This window comes from Hyperolius riggenbachi, chromosome 11 (assembly GCF_040937935.1).
Source record: "Hyperolius riggenbachi isolate aHypRig1 chromosome 11, aHypRig1.pri, whole genome shotgun sequence".
In the NCBI taxonomy this organism is placed as follows: Eukaryota; Metazoa; Chordata; class Amphibia; order Anura; family Hyperoliidae; genus Hyperolius; species Hyperolius riggenbachi.
Genome location: NC_090656.1, coordinates 14,137,794 through 14,165,136, shown reverse-complemented (window position 1 = coordinate 14,165,136; position 27,343 = coordinate 14,137,794). Strand labels below are relative to the sequence as shown.

General features: G+C 49.9%; 1 protein-coding gene across 1 annotated transcript in view; it reads right to left on the bottom strand.

Annotated features, from left to right (window-relative positions):
• Positions 1 to 27,343, bottom strand: part of LOC137538653 (vacuolar protein sorting-associated protein 4A-like) — a 37,231-nt gene that overhangs the window by 5,916 nt on the left and 3,972 nt on the right. Inside the window, exons 3-6 of the mRNA XM_068260932.1 lie at positions 24,184 to 24,288; positions 23,926 to 24,082; positions 7,590 to 7,738; positions 6,903 to 6,984 (exon numbers count right to left, since the gene is read on the bottom strand). Coding sequence (XP_068117033.1) covers positions 6,903 to 6,984; positions 7,590 to 7,738; positions 23,926 to 24,082; positions 24,184 to 24,288 — 493 coding nt within the window. The remainder of the gene's footprint in view (positions 1 to 6,902; positions 6,985 to 7,589; positions 7,739 to 23,925; positions 24,083 to 24,183; positions 24,289 to 27,343) is intronic.

Genomic DNA, 27,343 nt, shown 5'->3' with positions numbered 1-27,343 from the left:
GACCATCCAGTATCCAGCAGGACCTGGAGTACCGAGCAGGGCTACAGGAGAGCGACCATCCAGTATCCAGCAGGACCTGGAGTACCGAGCAGGGCTACAGGAGAGCGACCATCCAGTATCCAGCAGGACCTGGAGTACCGAGCAGGACCACAGGAGAGCGACCATCCAGTATCCAGCAGGACCTGGAGTACCGAGCAGGACCACAGGAGAGCGACCATCCAGTATCCAGCAGGACCTGGTGTACCGAGCAGGGCTACAGGAGAGCGACCATCCAGTATCCAGCAGGACCTGGAGTACCGAGCAGGACCACAGGAGAGCGACCATCCAGTATCCAGCAGGACCTGGTGTACCGAGCAGGGCTGCAGGAGAGCGACCATCCAGCATCCAGCAGGACCTGGAGTACCGAGCAGGACCACAGGAGAGCGACCATCCAGTATCCAGCAGGACCTGGAGTACCGAGCAGGACTACAGGAGAGCGACCGCCCAGTATCCAGCAGGACCTGGAGTACCGAGCAGGGCTACAGGAGAGTGACCATCCAGTATCCAGAAGGACCTGGAGTACCGAGCAGGGCTACAGGAGAGCGACCATCCAGTATCCAGCAGGACCTGGAGTACCGAGCAGGGCTACAGGAGAGCGACCATCCAGTATCCAGCAGGACCTGGAGTACCGAGCAAAGCTACAGGAGAGTGACCATCCAGTATCCAGCAGGACCTGGTGTACCGAGCAGGGCTGCAGGAGTGCGACCATCCAGTATCCAGCAGGACCTGGAGTACCGAGCAGGGCTACAGGAGAGCGACCATCCAGTATCCAGCAGGACCTGGTGTACCGAGCAGGACTACAGGCGAGCGATCATCCAGCAGCACCTGGAGTACCGAGCAGGACTACAGGAGAGCGACCATCCAGTATCCAGCAGGACCTGGAGTACCGAGCAGGACTACAGGAGAGCGACCGTCCAGCATCCAGCAGGACCTGGAGTACCGAGCAGGGCTACAGGAGAGCGACCATCCAGTATCCAGCAGGACCTGGAGTACCGAGCAGGACTACAGGAGAGCGACCATCCAGTATCCAACAGGACCTGGAGTACCGAGCAGGGCTACAGGAGAGCGACCATCCAGTATCCAGCAGGTCCTGGAGTACCGAGCAGGGCTACAGGAGAGCGACCATCCAGTATCCAGCAGGACCTGGAGTACCGAGCAGGGCTACAGGAGAGCGACCATCCAGTATCCAGCAGGACCTGGAGTACCGAGCAGGGCTACAGGAGAGCGACCATCCAGTATCCAGCAGGACCTGGAGTACCGAGCAGGACTACAGGAGAGCGACCATCCAGTATCCAACAGGACCTGGAGTACCGAGCAGGGCTACAGGAGAGCGACCATCCAGTATCCAGCAGGTCCTGGAGTACCGAGCAGGGCTACAGGAGAGCGACCATCCAGTATCCAGCAGGACCTGGAGTACCGAGCAGGGCTACAGGAGAGCGACCATCCAGTATCCAGCAGGACCTGGAGTACCGAGCAGGGCTACAGGAGAGCGACCATCCAGTATCCAGCAGGACCTGGAGTACCGAGCAGGGCTACAGGAGAGCGACCATCCAGTATCCAGCAGGACCTGGAGTACCGAGCAAAGCTACAGGAGAGTGACCATCCAGTATCCAGCAGGACCTGGTGTACCGAGCAGGGCTGCAGGAGTGCGACCATCCAGTATCCAGCAGGACCTGGAGTACCGAGCAGGGCTACAGGAGAGCGACCATCCAGTATCCAGCAGGACCTGGTGTACCGAGCAGGACTACAGGCGAGCGATCATCCAGCAGCACCTGGAGTACCGAGCAGGACTACAGGAGAGCGACCATCCAGTATCCAGCAGCACCTGGAGTACCGAGCAGGACTACAGGAGAGCGACCATCCAGTATCCAGCAGGACCTGGAGTACCGAGCAGGACTACAGGAGAGCGACCGTCCAGCATCCAGCAGGACCTGGAGTACCGAGCAGGGCTACAGGAGAGCGACCATCCAGTATCCAGCAGGACCTGGAGTACCGAGCAGGACTACAGGAGAGCGACCATCCAGTATCCAACAGGACCTGGAGTACCGAGCAGGGCTACAGGAGAGCGACCATCCAGTATCCAGCAGGTCCTGGAGTACCGAGCAGGGCTACAGGAGAGCGACCATCCAGTATCCAGCAGGACCTGGAGTACCGAGCAGGGCTACAGGAGAGCGACCATCCAGTATCCAGCAGGACCTGGAGTACCGAGCAGGACCACAGGAGAGCGACCATCCAGTATCCAGCAGGACCTGGAGTACCGAGCAGGACCACAGGAGAGCGACCATCCAGTATCCAGCAGGACCTGGTGTACCGAGCAGGGCTACAGGAGAGCGACCATCCAGTATCCAGCAGGACCTGGAGTACCGAGCAGGACCACAGGAGAGCGACCATCCAGTATCCAGCAGGACCTGGTGTACCGAGCAGGGCTGCAGGAGAGCGACCATCCAGCATCCAGCAGGACCTGGAGTACCGAGCAGGACCACAGGAGAGCGACCATCCAGTATCCAGCAGGACCTGGAGTACCGAGCAGGACTACAGGAGAGCGACCGCCCAGTATCCAGCAGGACCTGGAGTACCGAGCAGGGCTACAGGAGAGTGACCATCCAGTATCCAGAAGGACCTGGAGTACCGAGCAGGGCTACAGGAGAGCGACCATCCAGTATCCAGCAGGACCTGGAGTACCGAGCAGGACCACAGGAGAGCGACCATCCAGTATCCAGCAGGACCTGGTGTACCGAGCAGGGCTACAGGAGAGCGACCATCCAGTATCCAGCAGGACCTGGAGTACCGAGCAGGACCACAGGAGAGCGACCATCCAGTATCCAGCAGGACCTGGTGTACCGAGCAGGGCTGCAGGAGAGCGACCATCCAGCATCCAGCAGGACCTGGAGTACCGAGCAGGACCACAGGAGAGCGACCATCCAGTATCCAGCAGGACCTGGAGTACCGAGCAGGACTACAGGAGAGCGACCGCCCAGTATCCAGCAGGACCTGGAGTACCGAGCAGGGCTACAGGAGAGTGACCATCCAGTATCCAGAAGGACCTGGAGTACCGAGCAGGGCTACAGGAGAGCGACCATCCAGTATCCAGCAGGATCTGGAGTACCGAGCAGGACTACAGGAGAGCGACCATCCAGTATCCAGCAGGACCTAGAGTACCGAGCAGGGCTACAGGCGAGCGATCATCCAGTATCCAGAAGGACCTGGAGTACCGAGCAGGGCTACAGGAGAGCGACCATCCAGTATCCAGCAGGACCTGGAGTACCGAGCAGGACTACAGGAGAGCGACCATCCAGTATCCAACAGGACCTGGAGTACCGAGCAGGGCTACAGGAGAGCGACCATCCAGTATCCAGCAGGATCTGGAGTACCGAGCAGGACTACAGGAGAGCGACCATCCAGTATCCAGCAGGACCTAGAGTACCGAGCAGGGCTACAGGCGAGCGATCATCCAGTATCCAGAAGGACCTGGAGTACCGAGCAGGGCTACAGGAGAGCGACCATCCAGTATCCAGCAGGACCTGGAGTACCGATCAGGGATGGTTAATTCCCTGCGGGCCTATATGGTGGTTACATGAACTGCTACTAACCATTCTGAGTATATATGTATATAATTGTATCCTCTCTCTATACCTGACGAGACTGCACAATTGGGCCCCCGCTCTCTCCCTACTCAAACACAAGGAATCCAGCGCAGGAGATTTAGGTGCAGTCGGCGCCAACATAGACCGTAATAGGAATTACGGCTATAGCGGTGCACAGTGAGTAACTTCGGCGCCGTTAGAAGACGGAGCTGAAGTTGCTTTTTAAACCCTTTAATTCGTCCTCCAGCAATAGCTGGAAGCCGAATTACATAATTCCCCACCATCCACGAGGACCTGGAGGGGGAGTGGTAGTTAACGCCGCCAGGACTTGTGCAGGAGCAGGGTTAGCCATATACCGGCTGTATCCTGCGTCCAAATCTCCCGGCGGCCACGTATCTCGTAAGCCTCCCTACTTCTCACCTAGGTATTCTTGGTCCCTACAAGAATCACCAAAGAAAAAAAAAACCTATATCTTGACATGAAAGAAACCCTACAAACAGGAGACCACTAAAGGCATGCCAGAGACAAGATGATGCCATCCTAAATAGGGAGACTGGTGTTCTTTGCTTAATGATGTGCCTCTGTGTCCTTTGTGCGCTACTCTCTAGCCTCTCCCGTGCCTCTATCCCGCCCCTCTGAGCCTCTCCCGTGCCTCTATCCCACCACTCTGACCCTCTCCCGTGCCTCTATTCTGCCCCTCTGAGCCTCTCCCGTGCCCCTATCCCTTCCCTCTGAGCCTCTCCCGTGCCTCTATCCCACCCCTCTGAGCCTCTCCCGTGCCTCTATCCCACCCCTCTGAGCCTCTCCCGTGCCTCTATCCCACCACTCTGAGCCTCTCCCGTGCCTCTAGCCCGCCCCTCTGAGCCACTCCCGTACCTCTATCCCACCACTCTGAGCCTCTCCCGTGCCTCTATTCTGCCCCTCTGAGCCTCTCCCGTGCCCCTATCCTGCCCCTCTGAGCCTCTACCGTGCCTCTATCCCACCCCTCTGAGCCTCTCCCCTGCCTCTATCCCACCCCTCTGAGCCTCTCCCGTGCCTCTATCCCGCCCCTTCGAGCCTCTCCCCTGCCTCTATCCCACCCCTCTGAGCCTCTTCCGTGCCTCTAGCCCGCCCCTCTGAGCCTCTCCCGTGCCTCTATCCCACCACTCTGAGCCTCTACCGTGCCTCTAGCCCGCCCCTCTGAGCCACTCCTGTACCTCTATCCCACCACTCTGAGCCTCTTCCGTGCCTCTATTCTGCCCCTCTGAGCCTCTCCCGTGCCCCTATCCTGCCCTTCTGAGCCTCTCCCGTACCTCTATCCCACCACTCTGAGCCTCTCCCGTGCCTCTAGCCCGCCCCTCTGAGCCTCTCCCGTGCCCCTATCCCGCCCCTCTGAGCCTCTACCGTGCCTCTATCCCACCCCTCTGAGCCTCTCCCCTGCCTCTATCCCACCCCTCTGAGCCTCTCCCGTGCCTCTATCCCGCCCCTTCGAGCCTCTCCCCTGCCTCTATCCCACCCCTCTGAGCCTCTCCCGTGCCTCTATCCCGCCCCTTAGAGCCTCTTCCCGCCTCTATCCCGCCTCTTCCGAGCATCTCTGCTCTGTGAGGAGAAGCAGAGAGGCGAGCTGCAGCGTTGTGACCCCGGAGTCGTGGGCATTTTTTTTTCTTTACCAAAAAAACAAAACGTACTGATTTGTGGGTATGGGAGCGGTGGTAAGAGGCTCTACCTGATCTGGCTAGCACCCCTGATCACGTAGTATGTTTTTTTTAAGGGTTTTTTTCTGGGCTCGGGATTGCTTTAAGTAAGTATTTCAATTCAAAATTTAGAGCAACAGCAAGATGCTGGTCCGCAAGGTAACGCTCTGGAATGCCTTAGTGAGTAGTGATATGATGAGATAGACATGGTTATGTACAGTGCCTAGCACACTAATAACTAGGCTGCGTTCCTTTTTTTTCTTTCTCTGCCTGAAAGAGTTAAACATCAGGTATGCAAGTGACAGTTTCTGTCCGGGTCGGATTGGGTCAGACTAGCATAACCCTCACTGATAAGTAATTACAGCCATAAAACACTTTCCCATCAGTAAATGGCTTCTGAGAGCAGTAAAGAGATAAAAAGGGTCAATAATTCATAGACTTCATGCTCTAGCATACTTCAATGCATGTGTCATTGAGCAGAGACAGCAAAACAGTAAAAACTAGATTGAAATATAAAATAAAACCGTGGGATATCTAAAAAGGTCATTTTTAGGAGAAGGAGGATAGATACAATTATTTTTCTCAGCAGTTTATTTTCACCTCGGATGTCCTTTAACTCTCTTTGTTTCCCTGTGTACTAGAAAAAGTTCTTTGCTTTCTATTTATATTAGGGGTGTCAAACTCAAATACAAAGTAGGCCGAAACTGAGCACTGGGACCAAGTCGCAGGACAACCTCAATGTCTAGTGGCCACCTCTCTCCCTTATAAAGTTCCCTGGTGTCTAATGACCCCCCTCTCTCCCCTATACAGCTACCTGGTGTCTAGATGCCCCCCCCCCCTTCCCCTATAGAGTTTTCTGGGGTCTAGTGGCCCTCCTCCATTCCCTATACAGTACCCTGGTGTCTAAAGGCCTCCTCCGTCCCCTATACAGTTCCCTGGTGTCTAATGCCCCCTCCCTCCCCTATACAGTTCCCTAGTGTCTAATGCCCCCTCCCTCCCCTATACAGTTCCCTAGTGTCTAAAGGCCCCCTCCGTCCCCTGGTGTCTAATACTCCCCTATACAGTTCCCTGGTGTCTAATGCCCCCCTCCCTTCCCTATACAGTTCCCTGGTGTCTAGTGGTCTTCCCTCACCCATATAATTCCCTGGTATCTAGTGGCACCCCTCCCTATAAAGTTCTTTTGTGTCTATTGCTTTCCCCCTCCCTCCCCCATGTGGCTTCCCTGATCTAAGGCTTCACCTCCAATATAGCTTCCCTGGTGGTCTAGAGCACCCCCCTCCCCCCAATACCTAACATTAATCACTCCAAGCCACAGAAAGTGGAAAATATTGGGCAATGTTCTGCTCATAGCTAATTCACTAATATAAGTGACTAATGGCTGGCAACGCTCAAACTTCTGCGCCTCGCCGGCGCTCAAATTCCGTGCCCCCTTCCAACTTGTTTCAAATTGTGTTAAAATTTGTATTCAGCTTGAAATTGGACCAATCGAGTGCAGTTGTTGCTGATTTGGATTGGCCCAGATCAACACAATGTGAATCAAGATGGAAAATCAAGCAGCTCACTGATTATTTCTAATGAAATGTGGGACACACGATGCCCATCTCACCTCCTCCTTATAGCAGAGTCCAGTAACCAGGGTCTACTTGTAGCAGCCAGAACTAGGATCCCATCATTACAATGGCCAACACCTGGAAAGGAAAGCAGACAGGACATTGTGTAGCTCAGACGTGTTTGGTGGGTCAGGAAAGCCTCCCCTATAAATGAATGAAGATGGCATTAAAGGATGCATGAGGTGACATGTGACATCATGAGATAGACGTGTATGTACAGCGCCAAGCATACAAATAACTAGGCTGTGTTAATCTTTTCTTTCTCTTCCTGAAAGAGTTAAACATCAGGTATGCAAGTGACAGTTTCTGTCTGGGTTGGGACCATAACCCTCACTGATAAGCAATTATTCTATAAAACACACTCCTAGCAGAAAATGGCTTCTGAGAGCAGGAAAGAGATAAAAGGGTCAATAGTTCATAGATTTTAGCCCTGGCATACTTCAATGAATGTGTCATTGAGCAAAGACAATAAACCAGTAAAAACTTAAAATGTAGCTTTAAATATAAAATAAAACTGTGAAATATCTTAGTCATTTTTAGGAGAAGGAGGATAGAAACAATTGTTTATTTCATTAGCTTATTTTAACCTTGGGTGTTCTTTAAGGACAGCATGAAAGTGCACAGAACCAGTATGGCGTCTGAGATATGATGCAAAGCTTGGAAATAACATTGGACCGCCATACCCTGCACCTGCTCCAGCAGCTCCTTCTTCATTCTACTGATGGACTCACTCTGGTTTCCACCCTCGGAACAGCAAAGCATGTCAATCTCATCAATGAAAACGATGGATGGTTTGTGTTGCCGTGCCGATTCAAAGAGGTCCTTCACCATTCTGCAATGAACAGCATCACTGATATCAATAAAACGCTGTAGCCACCTGAACTCCAGATACCGTGTTTCCCCGAAAATAAGAGTGTCTTATTTTGTTCTGAAAGATGTGCTAGGGCTTATTTTCAGGGGATGTCTTATATTTCTATCAGGAAGTGTTTCTCAGTAGAACATTTCTTGTTCCTTTGTACTGTGCTGCTCCTGTATATGAAGGTACGCTACTGTACTGATCACTGTGTGCTTGGATGACAGGTCTGGTGCTAGATCAGCACTGTACCACTGTGTCCCCACTTGTTGGATGCCTCTTCCTCCTATGCAATGTACTGATTGGCTGATATCACAGCTGATAACCTGTGTGATTGGATGACAGGACTGGTACCAATTTAGTACTGCACCGCTGTGATCCCGCTTGCTGGTCGCCTCTCCCTCTTTAACTTCTGCTAGGTCTTATTTTCCGCGTAGGGCTTATATTTGAAGCATGCTCAAAATTCCAGCTAGGGCTTATTTACAGGGTAGGTCTTATTTTAAGGGAAAGAGGGTAGCTTGCCTAGAGCTGCTGAACCTTCCGTATGAAAAAAGTGGGCTTACAGGGAGCCTGAAGCGACAGGTGACATGATGAGATAAACATATTCATAAATGCCCATGCCCTACTAACAAACTCTTTCTGGTTTCCAGAAAAAGGAGGAGAAAAAAACAACAACTTGTGTTGTTATCTATGCAAAAGAGCTTCTATGAGCTATTCAACCAACTCGGTCAAACTCAGTCCCATTTTTGAAGACTAGTGAGAGGTATATGGAGTCTGCCATATGTATTTCCTTTTAAGTAATACTAACTGTAGATCCCCTGCCTCTAATACTTTCAGCCATAGACCCTGAACAGCAGATCAGGTGTTTCTGACAATTTTGTCAGATCTGACAAGATTATCTGCATGCTTGTTCCAGGTGTGATTCAGACACTACTGCAGCCAAATAGATCAGCAGGACTGCCAGGCAACTGTTATTGTTTTAAAAGGAAATAATAAATATGGCAGCCTTTACATATCTCTCGCTACTGTTGTCCTTTATTCAGCCAAGAAACAGTGAGAGAGACAGCTGGAGATAAGGTTTTACTGCAGAAAAATTCAAAAGGGTCATTACTTCTGCTTTGCTTTAAAGCTTAAAAGACAGAGTGTGGATTCTAAACTGCAACTGTGACAGTGTGATGTAATGTTATAAATAAAGCTATATAATTGATTTGATTAGAAAGAGATCTGTCTTTTGGTCAATCATTCTGCTCATACATCACTAGATGTATCAGCATCTTTATTCTTTACTCATTGCTGCAAAATCTCAAAATAGTCATACTGTCTCTTTACCAAGGAGTGGAAACGTCAGTGCAATGCAAATATTTATGCTAAATGTAAGCAGCTTGAGAATGGGTCACACAAATATCGCAACAGCAGCTCGGTCCATTTTCAAGCTCTATACAATTAAATAAAATTACCATAAAAAATTGCATCAACGTAGAACTATTTGCATCTCAGTGACCATGTTTACCAAGGAGCAAAAGAAAGGAATAGGTGCATAAGGCTTCTTTTCCACGAACTGTTGAGCTGTGTGCTGAGCAAGCAGTTGCCAGGCAGCAGCGAGCAGTTGCCAGGCAGCAGCGAGCAGTTACCAGGCAGCAGCAAGCAGTTACCAGGCAGCAGCAAGCAGTTGTGAGAGTTTGAGAGGCATTTCACTGCCTGTAAATAGTTTGTGGAAAAGAGGACTAGTGTTCAGGGTGCTCTTCCACTGCTGCTTTACACTCATGCATGCTAAGCACCCATGCACAGATTCCTACCTTAAGGGCTCTTTCACACCAAGACGTTGCGTTAGATGCGACATTAAGGTCGCATAACGTGCCCCTAACGCAACGCATGTTAGCTTTGAAGTTGGACGTTACATTGATCTGCGTTATGCGTCTCTTGATGCATACATGATGCATACTTTTTGACGCATACGGATCGAACGAAAACGGCGCATGCGGCACATTAAAAAAAAACAAAAACAAACATTACTGAGCATGTGCAAATATCTGAACGCAGCCAAATAGGCGTATAACGCACAGCAGGCTGCACTTTCATTTAACGTGCAGCGTTATACTCCTACACAACGTGGGCACTGTGAACAGCCCATTGATTTATCAATGCTGTGAGTTGGGCTGCATTACAGGGTGCTCTAACGTGCGCCTGTAACGTCCCACTGTGAAAGCAGCCTAAAGGGACTCTGAGCACCTCTCATGGGCTTGCCTTTAAAGAAAACCTGAACTGAAAATTAAAAGTCAAAATAAGCAAACACAAGTCATACTCAGGGCCGAGCCTGGGCGGGTGCAAGGCGCCGCCCGGCCGCCGCTCTCCCCCTGTGGCCGAAGCTCCCTCCCTCTAGCCGCCGGCGCCGCCGCGTCACACCTCGATCAGGCAGGCGGGCGCTAGGACCTAGGACGCCGCACTGATATGCGGAAGTGACATCACTTCCGCATATAGAGCGGGTGCGTCCGGCGCCCTCTTACTGGTCGGGTCGCCCGCTGATTGAGGTCTGAAGCTGCTGCAAGGTGAGGGGGGAGCGGCGGCGGCAGCGGCTAGAGGAGAGGGGAGAGGAGGGGAGGGGGGGGGCGCTCCTGTCACTAACTACCTAAACGGGGACCCTATACCCCCTGGCTACATAGACTGGGCACATATACCCCCTGGCTACATAGACTGGGCACATATACCCCCTGGCTACATAGACTGGGCACATATACCCCCTGGCTACATAGACTGGGCACATATACCCCCTGGCTACATAGACTGGGCACATATACCCCCTGGCTACATAGACTGGGCACATATACCCCCTGGCTACGTAGACTGGGCACATATACCCCCTGGCTACATAGACTGGGCACATATACCCCCTGGCTACATAGACTGGGCACATATACCCCCGGCTACATAGACTGGGCACATATACCCCCTGGCTACATAGACTGGGCACATATACCCCCTGGCTACATAGACTGGACACATATACCCCCTGGCTACATAGACTGGACACATATACCCCCTGGCTACATAGACTGGGCACATATACCCCCTGGCTACATAGACTGGGCACATATACCCCCTGGCTACATAGACTGGGCACATATACCCCTGCCTACATATACTGGGCACATATACCGCCTGGCTACATATGCTGGGCACATATACCCCTGCCTACATATACTGGGCACATATACCCCCTGGCTACATATGCTGGGCACATATACCCCTGCCTACATATGCTGGGCACATATACCCCTGCCTACATATGCTGGGCACATATACCCCCTGGCTACATATACTGGGCACATATACCCCCTGGCTACATATACTGGGCACATATACCCCCTGGCTACATATACTGGGCACATATACCCCCTGGCTACATATGCTGGGCACATATACCCCTGCCTACATATGCTGGGCACGTATACCCCTGCCTACATATGCTGGGCACATATACCCCTGCCTTCATATGCTGGGACATATACACCTGCCTACATATACTGGGGACATATACCCCTGCCTACATATACTGGGCACATATATCCCTGGCTATATATTCTGGGGACACTGACTGTTTGTCATTATGTGCATTTACTGGTGAAAATCTGTCTCTTATTATGTGCATTTGCTGGTGAAAATCTGTCTCTTATTATGTGCATTTGCTGGTGAAAAGCGGTCTCTTGTTATGTGCATTTACTGGTGAAAAGCGGTCTCTTGTTATGTGCATTTACTGGTGAAAAACTGTCTCTTTTTGTGTGCATTTACTGGTGAAAAGCGGTCTCTTGTTATGTGCATTTACTGGTGAAAAGCGGTCTCTTGTTATGTGCATTTACTGGTGAAAAGCGGTCTCTTGTTATGTGCATTTACTGGTGAAAAACAGTCTCTTGTTATGTGCATTTACATGGGGAAAAGCTGTCTCTTGTTATGTGCATTTATATGGGGAAAAGCTGTCTCTTATGTGCATTTAGTGGGGAAGTTTTGTCAGTAAAAATAATCTTTTGTCAGTAAATTTTTAGGCATTTGTCAGTAAAAAATAACGTGAAAGGTTGGCAACACTGGCAGGCTGTGTGGCGCAACGGGAAAGATACAGGCAGCCCACCTTGGGCTTGGCAGGGGGGAGGAGCCAACATCAGCGAGCGAGAGTAGGGTGGCCGCAGGCAGCCATAAATACGCAGTGTGTGACTGCGTCGCACTCGCAGAGCCTCTCAGCCTGAGTCAGTCCAGAGACTAGCAGACTCGCGGGAAGCCAAAGCCAGCCAGGAGCAAGCCCATGGAAGAGGGGTAGGAATGGGGTATCACATGCATGCGTAAAGAGGTGGAAGGTGTGGGTGTGATTAGGCAGGACATGGGTGTGGTTATGTGGTTGGGCGCGGTTAATTTAACCACTCCCATAGGCGCCAGAGAAAATCTTGCACCCAGGTGCCAGGCACCCCAGGCTCACCCCTGGTCATACTTACCTTCCAGGTAGTCTACTCCTCAGTGTCTTTCTCCTGTCCCGCGTTCTGTTTGTCCACTGTGATCAAGGGAATTTTCCGTCCTCCATTTTGAAAATGGCCATTACCCATAACAGCTTTCTGGTCAGCACACAGTTAAACTGTAACATTGCCCACTTGAGCCATAGGGAAACATGGACATTACCTGGTACATCAGTTTTCCTCTCAGCTATAACTGACAGCAACTAGTGTTGGGCGAACATCTAGATGTTCGGGTTCGGGCCGAACAGGCCGAACATGGCCGCGATGTTCGGGTGTTCGACCCGAACTCCGAACATAATGGAAGTCAATGGGGACCCGAACTTTTGTGGTTTGTAAAGCCTCCTTGCATGCTACATACCCCAAATTTACAGGGTATGTGCACCTTGGGAGTGGGTACAAGAGGAAAAAAAAATTAGCAAAAAGAGCTTATAGTTTTTGAGAAAATCGATTTTAAAGTTTCAAAGGGAAAACTGTCTTTTAAATGCGGGAAATGTCTGTTTTCTTTGCACAGGTAACATGTTTTTTGTCGGCATGCAGTCATAAATGTAATACATATAAGAGGTTCCAGGAAAAGGGACCGGTAACGCTAACCCAGCAGCAGCACACGTGATGGAACAGGAGGAGGGTGGCGCAGGAGGAGAAGAAGGCCACGCTTTGTGAGACACAACAACCCCGGCCTTGCATGAGGGCAAGAAGCGTGCGGATAGCAGGCTTTGTACCGCCATGCAGTCATAAATGTAATAAAGATAAGTGGTTCAATAAACAGGGACCACGCGGCAACGCTAACCCAGCAGCAGCAGACGTGATGGAACAGGAGCAGGCGCAGGAGGAGAAGGCCACGCTTTGTGAGACACAACAACCCAGGCCTTGCATGAGGGCAAGAAGCGTGCGGATAGCATGCTTTGTACCGCCATGCAGTCATAAATGTAATAAAGATAAGTGGTTCAATAAACAGGGACCACGCGGCAACGCTAACCCAGCAGCAGCAGACGTGATGGAACAGGAGGAGGCGCAGGAGGAGAAGGCCACGCTTTGTGAGACACAACAACCCCGGCCTTGCATGAGGGCAAGAAGCGTGCGGATAGCATGCTTTGTACCGCCATGCAGTCATAAATGTAATAAAGATAAGTGGTTCAATAAACAGGGACCACGCGGCAACGCTAACCCAGCAGCAGCAGACGTGATGGAACAGGAGCAGGCGCAGGAGGAGAAGGCCACGCTTTGTGAGACACAACAACCCAGGCCTTGCATGAGGGCAAGAAGCGTGCGGATAGCATGCTTTGTACCGCCATGCAGTCATAAATGTAATAAAGATAAGTGGTTCAATAAACAGGGACCACGCGGCAACGCTAACCCAGCAGCAGCAGACGTGATGGAACAGGAGGAGGCGCAGGAGGAGAAGGCCACGCTTTGTGAGACACAACAACCCAGGCCTTGCATGAGGGCAAGAAGCGTGCGGATAGCATGCTTTGTACCGCCATGCAGTCATAAATGTAATAAAGATAAGTGGTTCAATAAACAGGGACCACGCGGCAACGCTAACCCAGCAGCAGCAGACGTGATGGAACAGGAGCAGGCGCAGGAGGAGAAGGCCACGCTTTGTGAGACACAACAACCCAGGCCTTGCATGAGGGCAAGAAGCGTGCGGATAGCATGCTTTGTACCGCCATGCAGTCATAAATGTAATAAAGATAAGTGGTTCAATAAACAGGGACCACGCGGCAACGCTAACCCAGCAGCAGCAGACGTGATGGAACAGGAGCAGGCGCAGGAGGAGAAGGCCACGCTTTGTGAGACACAACAACCCAGGCCTTGCATGTGGACAAAAAGCGTGCGGATATAGCAGCAATGCTTTTTGCCGCCATGCAGTCATAAATGTAATACAGATGAGAGGTTCAATAAACAGGGCCCGGAAACGCAACACCATCCCAGATGTTCATTGGTCATGTTACTTGGTTGGGGTCCTGGAGTGTTGCGTAGTCATTTCCAATCCAGGATTGATTCATTTTAATTTGAGTCAGACGGTCTGCATTTTCTGTAGAGAGGCGGATACGCCGATCTGTGACGATGCCTCCGGCAGCACTGAAACAGCGTTCCGACATAACGCTGGCTGCCGGGCAAGCCAGCACCTCTATTGCGTACATTGCCAGTTCGTGCCAGGTGTCTAGCTTCGATACCCAATAGTTGAAGGGTGCAGATGGATGGTTCGACACAGCTACGCCATCTGACATGTAGTCCTTGACCATCTTCTCCAGGCGATCGGTGTTGGAGGTGGATCTGCACGCTTGCTGTTCAGTGGGCTGCGGCTGCATGGGTGTCAGAAAATTTTCCCACTCCAAGGACACTGCCGATACCATTCCCTTTTGGGTACTAGCTGCGGCTTGCGTTGTTTGCTGCCCTCCTGGTCGTCCTGGGTTTGCGGAAGTCAGTCTGTCTGCGTACAACTGGCTAGAGGAGGGGGAGGATGTCAATCTCCTCTCTAAAGTCTCCACAAGGGCCTGCTGGTATTCTTCCATTTTGACCTGTCTGACTCTTTCTTCAAGCAGTTTTGGAACATTGTGTTTGTACCGTGGATCCAGAAGGGTATAAACCCAGTAATTGGTGTTGTCCAGAATGCGCACAATGCGTGGGTCACGTTCAATGCAGTCTAGCATGAATTGAGCCATGTGTGCCAGAGTCCTACCAGAATCCTCATCATCCTCTTGTGAGCGTTGTGATAGTTGTTGTGATGCATCATAGTCGTCACCTTCCTCCTGGTCTGCTTCTGCTGACCATTCGCGTTGAATTGTGGAAGTCCAACGTGCACCGCTCTGGCCCTCGTCAGTGGTGGCATGAAATTCCTGCTCCAACTCCAGCTGTTCCTCCTCCTCTTCTTCGTCATAGCTGCTGGGGCCAGCGTTCCCTGAGGCGGATGGCCTGATGTTGGTACCATCACGCTGATCGTTTTCTCCTTCAGATTCCCCCAGTTGCATCATGACAGCTGTTTCCTTGATTTTTAACATCGACCTCTTCAGTAAACACAGCAGTGGTATGGTAATGCTGACTGAAGAGTTGTCACTGCTCACAAGCAACGTGGATTGCTCAAAATTTTGGAGGACTTGGCAGAGGTCCAACATGTTGGCCCAATCGGATCCACAGAAGCTTGGCAGCTGGCCGGATGCGCCTCGGTACTGCGCCGTCATGTACTGGACCACTGCACTCTTCTGCTCGCAAAAGCGGGCTAGCATGTGCAGCGTAGAATTCCAGCGCGTAGGGACATCACACAGCAAGCGATGGTGGGGGAGATTGAAGCGCTCCTGCATCTTGGCGAGTGCCCCCGAAGCAGTACTGGAATTTCTACAATGTTTGGACACTCGACGCACCTTCAACAGCAGATCGGGCACGCCTGGGTATGTCCTCAGGAACCGCTGAACTACTAGGTTCATCACGTGCGCCAGGCAAGGGATGTGTGTCAGCTTAGCCAACCTTAAAGCGCGAATGAGATTACTCCCATTATCACACACAACCATGCCCGGTTTCAGGTCCAGCGGTGCCAGCCACAAATCCGTCTGTTCCTTTATTCCCCTCCAAATTTCCTCCCCTGTGTGCTGCTTATCCCCAAGGCAGATTAGCTTCAGCAACGCTTGCTGACGCATGCCAACAGCTGTGCTGCACTGCTTCCACGATCCTACTGCTGCTGGGTTAGCGTTTCCGGATGAGGTACAGCTTTGAGATGCGTTGGAGGAGAAGGAGTCAGAGAGGTAGGTGCTGCTGTTATCCAGTGGAAGGGACGGCGGTGCAGCGGTTTGTGGCGTGGGCAACACCCGTGCCGTAGCAGGTGAGGAATCGCTGCCAGGCTCCACAAGGTTCACCCAGTGCGCGGTAAGGGAGATGTATCGACCCTGGCCGAACGCACTCGTCCAGGTGTCAGTGGTGAGGTGAACCTTGCAGGCAACGGCATTCTTCAAGCTTCGGGTTATTTTGCTGACCACGTGCTCATGCAACTCAGGCACTGCAGAGCGTGCAAAGTGGTAGCGGCTGGGAACCACGTAACGTGGGATGGCCACTGACATCATGCCCTTGAAGCTGTTTGTCTCCACCAATCGATATGGCAGCATTTCGCAGGCCAGAAGCTTGGCTATGCTGGCTGTTACTGCCACGGCCCGGGGGTCATTTGCTGGCAATTTCCTCTTGCGCTCAAACATCTCCGACACAGACAACTGAACCGTAGCGCTGCACACGGAAGGGCTGTTGGTTGTTGTGTTTGATGAACACTGGGAGACCTCAAGAGCACTACTCCGGAAAGTGACAGTGTCAGCGTCGTCTGATGTTTGTGAATGTTGTGAACCACGCAATGGCTGGGCTACTGCTGCTGCTGAGGCGGGTCTGGTGGTGAGTCTGGTGAACCCAAGGGAGGCAGTGTTGTTTCTGGTACCCTGTCCTGACGCGTTTGCCCAAAGAGTGGGATGTTTGGATAGCATGTGACGGCTCATGCTGGTGGTGGAGAGGTTGTTAATATTTTTCCCCCTGCTCAGGCGGGTCTTGCACACCTTGCAAATCGCCATGGTAACATCCTCAGTGCAGTCTTCAAAGAAAGCCCAGACTTTGGAGCACCTGCCTCCTTGCTGGCGATTTCTGTTTGCTCCTCTTTTGCCTCTCACTTGAACTTCCACGCTTGTGGTGCCTGAAATTGCGCGCCGCCTACCTTGTGGCACAAGGCGAACTCGTGCAGCAGTGTGTTCTTCAACAGACTCATCTGTGCTGCTGCTACGACGGCGATGTTCTCGTTCACAAACAAAATCTGGGTCTCTGTCCACATTGTCCATACCCTCCTCTTCCATCTCCTCAAACTCGTCATATGTCATTGTGGGCCACCGCCGTGGAGTAGAGCTCCCCACAACAACCTCTGCGCAGCACACTCCAACGTCGTCTTCCAGATCTTGTCGGCCGACCTCCTGCAATTGCAACCCCTCCTGCCCAAATTGCTCTGGGATTTGGGTTTCCGAGTCCTCTTCGGACTCGCCTTGTATTTCAGTGCGCGGTGCATTTCCCACAGTTAACGGTTGTGAATCCAGGCACAACATTTCTGGCTGTTCCTCCATTGACCTTTGAAAGGTGGAAGTTTGTTGGGCTGGGAATAGCTCCTGCGAATACCCCATTGTGTCCTGAGGTAATTCATCGGACTGGTTATCTGGCAGTTGTGTGCGTGGTGTCGCTGCCGGTTGTGTCAGCTTTGTGCCCACTGGCTCCTTGTAACTGGCTGAGGACTCGGACCTCGTGCGTGATGTGCTGGTGCTGCTTAACCCACTGCTGGACGCTTGAGAGGTCATCCAAGTAATTATCTGGTCCTGTTCTTTTGGATTTGTGAGGGTTGTTGTCCTGGACAACATGGGCGGTATTGAGTGGGTTTTCTTGGGTGCTCCCCTGTGGCCTGTACGTGAACCGTCAGGGGAAACACCTCTTCCCTTGCCCCTCCCTCTTTCACCGGATTTCTTCCTCATTTCACTTATCCTTACAGTACACGCTGACTGGCAGCAGTACAGTGGCAGTACAGAAATGCTATACAGTACCACTATTCCCAGCAGCGACACAGAGCACAATGCTATACAGTGACGGGTGAGCGGTGTACCACTATTCCCAGCAGCGACACAGAGCACAATGCTATACAGTGACGGGTGAGCGGTGTACCACTATTCCCAGCAGCGACACAGAGCACAATGCTATACAGTGGCGAACGAGCGGTGTACCACTATTCCCAGCAGACACAGAACAGTACACAGAATGCTATATAGTGTGGCTGAACGAGCGGTGTACCACTATTCCCAGCAGACACAGAACAGTACACAGAATGCTATATAGTGTGGCTGAACGAGCGGTGTACTACTGTTCCCAGCAGACACAGAACAGTACACAGAATGCTATATAGTGTGGCTGAACGAGCGGTGTACTACTGTTCCCAGCAGACACAGAACAGTACACAGAATGCTATATAGTGTGGCTGAACGAGCGGTGTACTACTGTTCCCAGCAGACACAGAACAGTACACAGAATGCTATATAGTGTGGCTGAACGAGCGGTGTACCACTGTTCCCAGCAGACACAGAACAGTACACAGAATGCTATATAGTGTGGCTGAACGAGCGGTGTACCACTGTTCCCAGCAGACACAGAACAGTACACAGAATGCTATATAGTGTGGCTGAACGAGCGGTGTACCACTATTCCCAGCAGACACAGAACAGTACACAGAATGCTATATAGTGTGGCTGAACGAGCGGTGTACTACTGTTCCCAGCAGACACAGAACAGTACACAGAATGCTATATAGTGTGGCTGAACGAGCGGTGTACTACTGTTCCCAGCAGACACAGAACAGTACACAGAATGCTATATAGTGTGGCTGAACGAGCGGTGTACCACTATTCCCAGCAGACACAGAACAGTACACAGAATGCTATATAGTGTGGCTGAACGAGCGGTGTACTACTGTTCCCAGCAGACACAGAACAGTACACAGAATGCTATATAGTGTGGCTGAACGAGCGGTGTACTACTGTTCCCAGCAGACACAGAACAGTACACAGAATGCTATATAGTGTGGCTGAACGAGCGGTGTACTACTGTTCCCAGCAGACACAGAACAGTACACAGAATGCTATATAGTGTGGCTGAACGAGCGGTGTACCACTATTCCCAGCAGACACAGAACAGTACACAGAATGCTATATAGTGTGGCTGAACGAGCGGTGTACTACTGTTCCCAGCAGACACAGAACAGTACACAGAATGCTATATAGTGTGGCTGAACGAGCGGTGTACTACTGTTCCCAGCAGACACAGAACAGTACACAGAATGCTATATAGTGTGGCTGAACGAGCGGTGTACTACTGTTCCCAGCAGACACAGAACAGTACACAGAATGCTATATAGTGTGGCTGAACGAGCGGTGTACCACTGTTCCCAGCAGACACAGAACAGTACACAGAATGCTATATAGTGTGGCTGAACGAGCGGTGTACCACTGTTCCCAGCAGACACAGAACAGTACACAGAATGCTATATAGTGTGGCTGAACGAGCGGTGTACCACTATTCCCAGCAGACACAGAACAGTACACAGAATGCTATATAGTGTGGCTGAACGAGCGGTGTACTACTGTTCCCAGCAGACACAGAACAGTACACAGAATGCTATATAGTGTGGCTGAACGAGCGGTGTACTACTGTTCCCAGCAGACACAGAACAGTACACAGAATGCTATATAGTGTGGCTGAACGAGCGGTGTACCACTATTCCCAGCAGACACAGAACAGTACACAGAATGCTATATAGTGTGGCTGAACGAGCGGTGTACTACTGTTCCCAGCAGACACAGAACAGTACACAGAATGCTATATAGTGTGGCTGAACGAGCGGTGTACTACTGTTCCCAGCAGACACAGAACAGTACACAGAATGCTATATAGTGTGGCTGAACGAGCGGTGTACTACTGTTCCCAGCAGACACAGAACAGTACACAGAATGCTATATAGTGTGGCTGAACGAGCGGTGTACTACTGTTCCCAGCAGACACAGAACAGTACACAGAATGCTATATAGTGTGGCTGAACGAGCGGTGTACCACTATTCCCAGCAGACACAGAACAGTACACAGAATGCTATATAGTGTGGCTGAACGAGCGGTGTACTACTGTTCCCAGCAGACACAGAACAGTACACAGAATGCTATATAGTGTGGCTGAACGAGCGGTGTACTACTGTTCCCAGCAGACACAGAACAGTACACAGAATGCTATATAGTGTGGCTGAACGAGCGGTGTACTACTGTTCCCAGCAGACACAGAACAGTACACAGAATGCTATATAGTGTGGCTGAACGAGCGGTGTACCACTGTTCCCAGCAGACACAGAACAGTACACAGAATGCTATATAGTGTGGCTGAACGAGCGGTGTACCACTGTTCCCAGCAGACACAGAACAGTACACAGAATGCTATATAGTGTGGCTGAACGAGCGGTGTACTACTGTTCCCAGCAGTGACACACAATGACTGGGGGGGACCCTGGCTAGCGTGGCTGGAGCGCGAACTACCCTGCCTGCCTACCCAAAGCTAAACCCACAGACAAATGGCGGAGATATGACGTGGTTCGGGTATTTATTTACCCGAACCACGTGACAGTTCGGCCAATCAGAGCGCGTTCGGGTCCGAACCACGTGACCCGTTCGGCCAATCACAGCGCTAGCCGAACGTTCGGGGAACGTTCGGCCATGCGCTCTTAGTTCGGCCATATGGCCGAACGGTTTGGCCGAGCACCGTCAGGTGTTCGGCCGAACTCGAACATCACCCGAACAGGGTGATGTTCTGCAGAACCCGAACAGTGGCGAACACTGTTCGCCCAACACTAACAGCAACTGATATTTTACTGACAGCAACTGATATATTTCAGATCTGACAAAATATTGTCAGAACTGGAAGGGATTATTGTCAGAAGAAAATGGTGAGCTTCTGAGAGGAACTGATGGCAACGCAACTATGTAATGTTCATTTGAAGTCACCTCATGTGTTTATTTTAAATATTTTTACTCAGTACAGGTTCTCTTTAAGCCAGACAACTTCCAACAAAGTCGTGCTATGACCCCTCTGGAGGAGCCTCTTGCAATGGCCATGCGTGTCACTTCCTCTTCCTGCCTCATTCAGTGATGCACTTCTCTAACAGAGAAGACAGGGGTGACCCGGAAGTTATAACATAGCCAAGATGGCAGCTGCAATTTTTAAATTGAAATCGAACAAAAACTATTTGTTGTAGAATGGCGATTCAGGCATCAAATGAAAGAGGAGAGCACAGGCTACAGAAAGGCATGCATCTTTAAAGCGGTATTGTCACCATAAAAATCAAATTTCAACAGCAACTGGTCTGAGTGTATTAAGTGATAAAGATGCTAATCCTGCATACAAAACTTTTTCTGCTGTTATGATTTGGAGTTATCACATACTTTAGGAGCACTGGCCCTAGTGCCAAATAGTGCCAAAAAGGTGAATGCTGGGAGTTCTTTTGAATGCTGGGAGTTCTTTTTATCTATAATATATTCCTCCTCTTCCATTTATTTCCCTGCCTAGCTGATCACTTGTGTTTACAAGCAAGGCGGAGGTGACTCAGTGATTCGATATGTAAATAGAAAAAAAGACTCTGGGAGGAGGGCAGCTAATGAATACACAATGAGCAAGAGAAGGGAGGGGGGAAAACAAGAGTCAGGGAGGATATGATGTCAGCATTAGCTTGGCAAAATGGCCACTGCCTGGAAAAGGATTTTCTGCTTTTCCTTTATAAAATTCACAGGAATCATTACGTGGATAGCACAATACATCTGTTATGTAAGTAGAAGTAGTACTTATCTACTTATATATGTGTTTTTTATTTCTAGGTTAGCATGGGTGTCGCTTGTTCTTTAAGTACTTTGCAGTACTGGTCGGAGTCTCTTTAAAGGCATGCCCATGAGAGGTGCTCGGAGTCCCTTTATGTCTCCTTGATAAAGAGACACTAAGATGATCGAAATGTATTATATTGACTTATAGCAGATGTATATAAAGATAAATTGTAATGAAAATAATGCAATTAATAAAATTGCTTATTTTTTTTTACAGTATTCATTTATAAATTATTTAGTAAGTGTTTGCCCCTTGTAAACTTTTTCCTGACCCTCATTTATACTGAAATTTATTACAGGTGGCATTATCGTTAGTCCTGTGCGGTGCATCTATGCAGAATGTTTGTTTATTGGATGCTCCGAATCCATTGAAAACAATACCTGGACCCATATGCAATTAACTTTTCCACCTGAGCTTTTTTCCTAGGAGATACATTTTCACATACTTCTTAAAATAATTTGTCTGCACGTTGCAATTGAAAAAGTATCAAAATGTAGATGAAAGGGTACTATCAAAATCATTTTTAGTATTTTCATGTTTGCTGGTGGTATAAAAGGACTTACATTGACCAGGTGTAACAATATCACCTTGGAGAAAACTCACTTAAAGAGAACCCGAGGTGGCTTTGTATAACGTTAGTGGGGCACAGAGGCTGGTTGGGCACACTAACACCAGCCTCTGTTGCCCCATGGTGTGTGTCAAAGACCCTCCTGCTCGCCGCTATACCCCCGCAATGCTGGCGACACGCAGCGTGTCGCCAGCACAATGTTTACCCTAGAGCTGTCTGTCAGCGCCGCTCTGCCGCCTCCTCCGCATCGCCGCTACCCGCCCTCGTCCCTTCCCTCACGCTGATTGGAGGGAAGGGACGAGGGCGGGTAGCGGCGATGCGGAGGAGGCGGGGGAGCGGCGCTGACAGACAGCGCTAGGGTAAACATTGTGCTGGCGACGCGCTGCGTGTCGCCAGCACTGCGGGAAGGATAGCGGCGAGCAGGAGGGTCTTTGACACACACCATGGGGCAACAGAGGCTGGTGTTAGTGTGCCCAACCAGCCTCTGTGCCCCACTAACGTTATACAAAGCCACCTCGGGTTCTCTTTAAAGAAAACCTGTAACTAAACAAACCTCCCCTGGGCGGTACTCACTTCGGGTGGGGGAAACCTCCGGATCCTATCGAGGCTTCCCCCGTCCCCCTGTGTCCTGCGGCGGTCTCGCTGTGCCCCTCCGAACAGCGGGGATGTAAATATTTACCTTCCCGGCTCCAGCGCAGGCGCAGTACCGGCTCTCCGCTCTGAGATAGGCAGAAATAGCCGATCGCTGTCGGTCCGCTCTACTGCGCAGACGCAGGTCTCCTGCACCTGCATAGTGGAGCGGACCCGACAGAGATCGGCTATTTCTGTGCTGAGAGCCGCAACAGCGCCACCTGCTGGAGCCAGGGAAGGTAAATACTGTATATCAAGCCGTGTCAGGCTTGTCGAGGGAGGATTGCTGGACACTTCGGGGGAGCCAGCGCTGGACTGCCTGCAGCTACAGGAGAGGGGGAAAGCTTCATTGGGATCCTGAGGCTTCCCCCTCCTGAGGTGAGTACCCCTCAGGTGATGTTTTTTTTTATACAGGGTCTCTTTAAATGCGCATGGGCCCTTATGCAATTCACTTTTTCATCTACGTTTTCTCCCAGGAGATAATTTTCCATCTTCTATTTAAAATTACTTTCCAGCACTTTTCAACTAAAAAAAGGTACCAAAACGTAAATTAAAAAGTACTATCAAAATTATTTTGAGCATGTTCTTGCTTTCTGGGGGCTTAAAAGGCATTTTAATGACAAGTTTAAAAATATCACCAAGGAGAAAAATCAGGAGAAAAAGCTAATTGTATGTGGGCCCAGGTCTCCCAGAATGCTTTGGGGGGGGGGGGGGAATTATACATAGCTGAAAAGCCTAGGTTAAGCATCACTTGGGGGGGGGGGGGGGGGGGCTGCATACCAATATCCACCAGTGTATAGATATAGGAAGTTTTTCTGATGATGAAACCAGGAAAATTACCTTAAAAGTGGCTATCCTGAATAATCCTGAATAATTTACTGCTGGTATCCGACTCCGACACAGATACACACACATACACGCACTCTCTCTCTTCTATTGGGTTCAGCTGCCAACTTCAGATCTCAGAACTCCTCATCAGAATCAGGTGTAATAAGTCTGTGGGTGATTCAGTCCACTAGTGTTCAGTCAGTTCTGACCCCCAATAACAAAACTGCCCACTCACTTCTCATTCTCTCCCGACCATACAGACATCAAGTCACAGGAGGACACAGCGTGGAAAGAAGATTTTGTGGATTTGGCTGCCACAGCTTTGACCAGAAATGTTTTCCCTGTTCCTGGAGGTCCGTATAGCAAGATACTTTGCCTAGGTCTGTAGTTTCCTGGAAAGAACAATGGAGAAGTGTGAAAAGGAGCAAAATAGAAATGGGATGAGAAATGATGACTGGATCACGTTGTTGGATGTTGTTGAGAAGATGCTGACCTGTGGACAGATTGACTGGTAAAGCCCCTGTCAGGATCTCCTTTGCTTCTTCCAGACCAGCCACATTGTCCCAGCGAACATCCTGCTTCTCCATTATGATGGAGCCTACAACAGAATGTGGAGATACCATATAGAACAGTCCGTGGAGGCCAGAGGTTGTCACAAAGAACAAAATGTGCAGGCCAGAGCTCATCACAAATAGCAGAATGTGAAAGGCAGAGGTCATCACAAAGAGCAGAATGTGGAAGGCAGAGGTCCTCACAAAGAGCAGAATGTGGAAGGCAGAGGTCCTCACAAAGAGCAGAACATGGAGGCCAGAGATCGTCACAAAGAACCGAACTTGAAATCAGTGATCATCATAAAGAGCAGAACGTGGAGGCCAGAGCTCTTCACAAAGTACAAAACATGGAGAACAGAGATCATCTTAAAGAGCAGAATGTGGAGGCCAGAGGTTGTCACAAAGAGAAGCAGGTGGAAGTCAGAGGTCGTCACAAAGAACAAACGTCGAGACCAGAGAGCGTCAAATCGGATCCGAGATAAAAACTAACTATAACAAGTAACTTGTCTATATATATCTTATGTAAAGTTTAGATAGTTTACACAGCAAATCTAGCTGCAAACAGCTTTAATAGAAAATTATTATTTCTTCCTGTGATACAATGACAGCAGCCATGTTGTTTGTAAACATTACACAGAGGCAGGCTTATCTGTATCTTGAGCGCTCAGCCTGTGAAAAAAAACCTATGCCCCCCTCCTCCCCTCTGCCTCTGAAATCAATGGCTAGTAACACCTCCTCCTCCTCCTGCCCAGACTGAGCTCCCATGAGCCCTTGCTACTGCCAAGGCTCTCTGAAAACCTGTGGGCGTGACTTTTTTTAGTTTATAGGGAATTCGAGTATTAAAACAAAAACAAAAAAAGTATTTGGCTTCAGGAATGCCCTATAAACAATAGGAAAGGAACACAATTATGCAATGAGTAAAAGTTCACTTCGTATCCACTTTTAAAGAGCAGAACGTGGAGGCCAGAAGTTGTCTCAAACAGTAGAATGTGGTGGCCACAGGTCCTCACAAAGAGCAGAATGTGGTGGCCAGAGGTCCTCACAAAGAGCAGAACTTCTAGGTCAGACAAAGAGCAGAACTTCTAGGTCAGACAAAGAGCAGAACTTCTAGGTCAGACAAAGAGCAGAACTTCTAGGTCAGACAAAGAGCAGAACTTCTAGGTCAGACAAAGAGCAGAACTTCTAGGTCAGACAAAGAGCAGAACTTCTAGGTCAGACAAAGAGCAGAACTTCTAGGACAGACAAAGAGCAGAACATGGACACCAGAGGTTGACACAAAGAGCAGAGTACAGTAGAAGTTAATCAGATCTACGATAACGGCTCTGGAGGCATTTTCCATAATACACTTTAAATTTCGTTAAACCTGAACTCTCGTTTGTATGTGTTCTGTCAGAGCTCTTCCATGTTGTCCCAGAACAGTAAAGTGAAAAAATGGCAGAACAAAAGTTTTCAATGTTCTCAGTGATGGAAGGATAGTTAGGAAGAATGTTTCTTTGTGAATCTACAGGACTGCTTCAAAAAATATCTGCACAAGAGGTAAAGTAAGCACTGTCCCTTTTATTAGTAAGGGCTAGCTCACGCGTCGCTAGCCCGCAATCGCGTTTGGCTCCGCCATGGCGATTTGCGGCCGAAATCTTGCAATTTGCGCTTGTGATTCCCGTTCAATATAACAAGAATCACAGTGCAATCGCCCCCTAAATGCTGCATGTAGCGTGTTTGCGATTGATCTAAATCACAAACTCTGCCGTGTGTATGTATGTTTAGGGATACATTAGTAGCGATACTTCACAGGAGCAGGACCACCCGCAGTTAATGTTACGTGCGTTGCTAAGGAAGCAATGTGCGTAACTAAGGAAGGCATGCTCCTACGTAGCAGCGAGCGCTGCAATGTAAGGCGTGCATAGCGCACACTACTGCACATTTAGCAGCGGAGCTTGATGAATTAGGCCGCACGTGTGCAGTTTGAAGTGATCCTTTTATCCTTTTTTTTTTTTTTTGCTTTGTAGGCAATCTAAACTTTTTAAATGTCTTTCTTTCACTCCAGAGGGATGGGGAGAGTGCTTGTCCTCTCTAGATCACCAAATTGTCCTAAGAGGGGAAAGTAACACCTGTGCTATTGTATTTACATGCAACACAGAACAGCGAGACTCTCTGATCGCAGAGTGAGGTGCTTATAGCCAAACAGCTTAAAGCAGAACTGTAGATACAAATTAAACACATTGCTTCGCTTACCTGGGGCTTCCCTGAGCCCCCAGCAGCCGTCCTGTCCCGCGCCGCTCCTCGACAAGCCTCCGTTCTCCCGCCGCCAGCAGCTTTCTGTTTCGCCGCCAGGCCACTGTGCCTGCACGGCTCTGGCCACGCGTATCCTTTCTACCCGTTCCCCGTTATTGCAGAGGGATACGCTTGGCAGGGCTGTGCTGGAATCGACTTACAAGTCGAGGTACGGAACGGAGCGGCTGTGGGAGAACGGAGGCTCAGGCAGGACCGGCACGGGACAGGACGCCTGCTGGGGGCTTGGGGAAGCCCCAGGTAAGTGAAACACTGTGTTTAATTTGTATCTACAGTTCCGCTTTATAGGACCACTATCGCGAAATTGTAACATTTTAAAATACATGTAAGCACATACAAATAAGTAGTACATTTCTTCCAGAGTAAAATGAGCCATAAATTACTTTTCTCCTATCTTGCTGTTACTTACAGTAGGTAGTAGAAATCTGACAGAAACGACAGGTTTTAGACTAGCCCATCTCTTCATAGGGGATTCTCCTGGTTTTCTTTGTTTTCAAAACCACTCAGTGAATGGCAGTTGCTCCGTCTAACTGCTGAAATAGTGTGTTGCGAGCAGGGAGGCTGGCCAGCATGTTTGTATAAATCCTTTTCAAGGAGTGTCTTTATAAAGAATAAAGGCCATGTTCAGAACCCCCCATGAAGACATGGACTAGCCCAAAACCTGTCGGTAATGTCAGATTTCTACTACTTACTGTAAGTGACAGCAACATAGAAAAATTATTTAGGGCTCATTTTACTCTGTGAGAAATGTACTTCTTATTTGTATGTGTTTATATGCATTTTAAATTTTGCAATTTTTCGCGACAGTGGTCC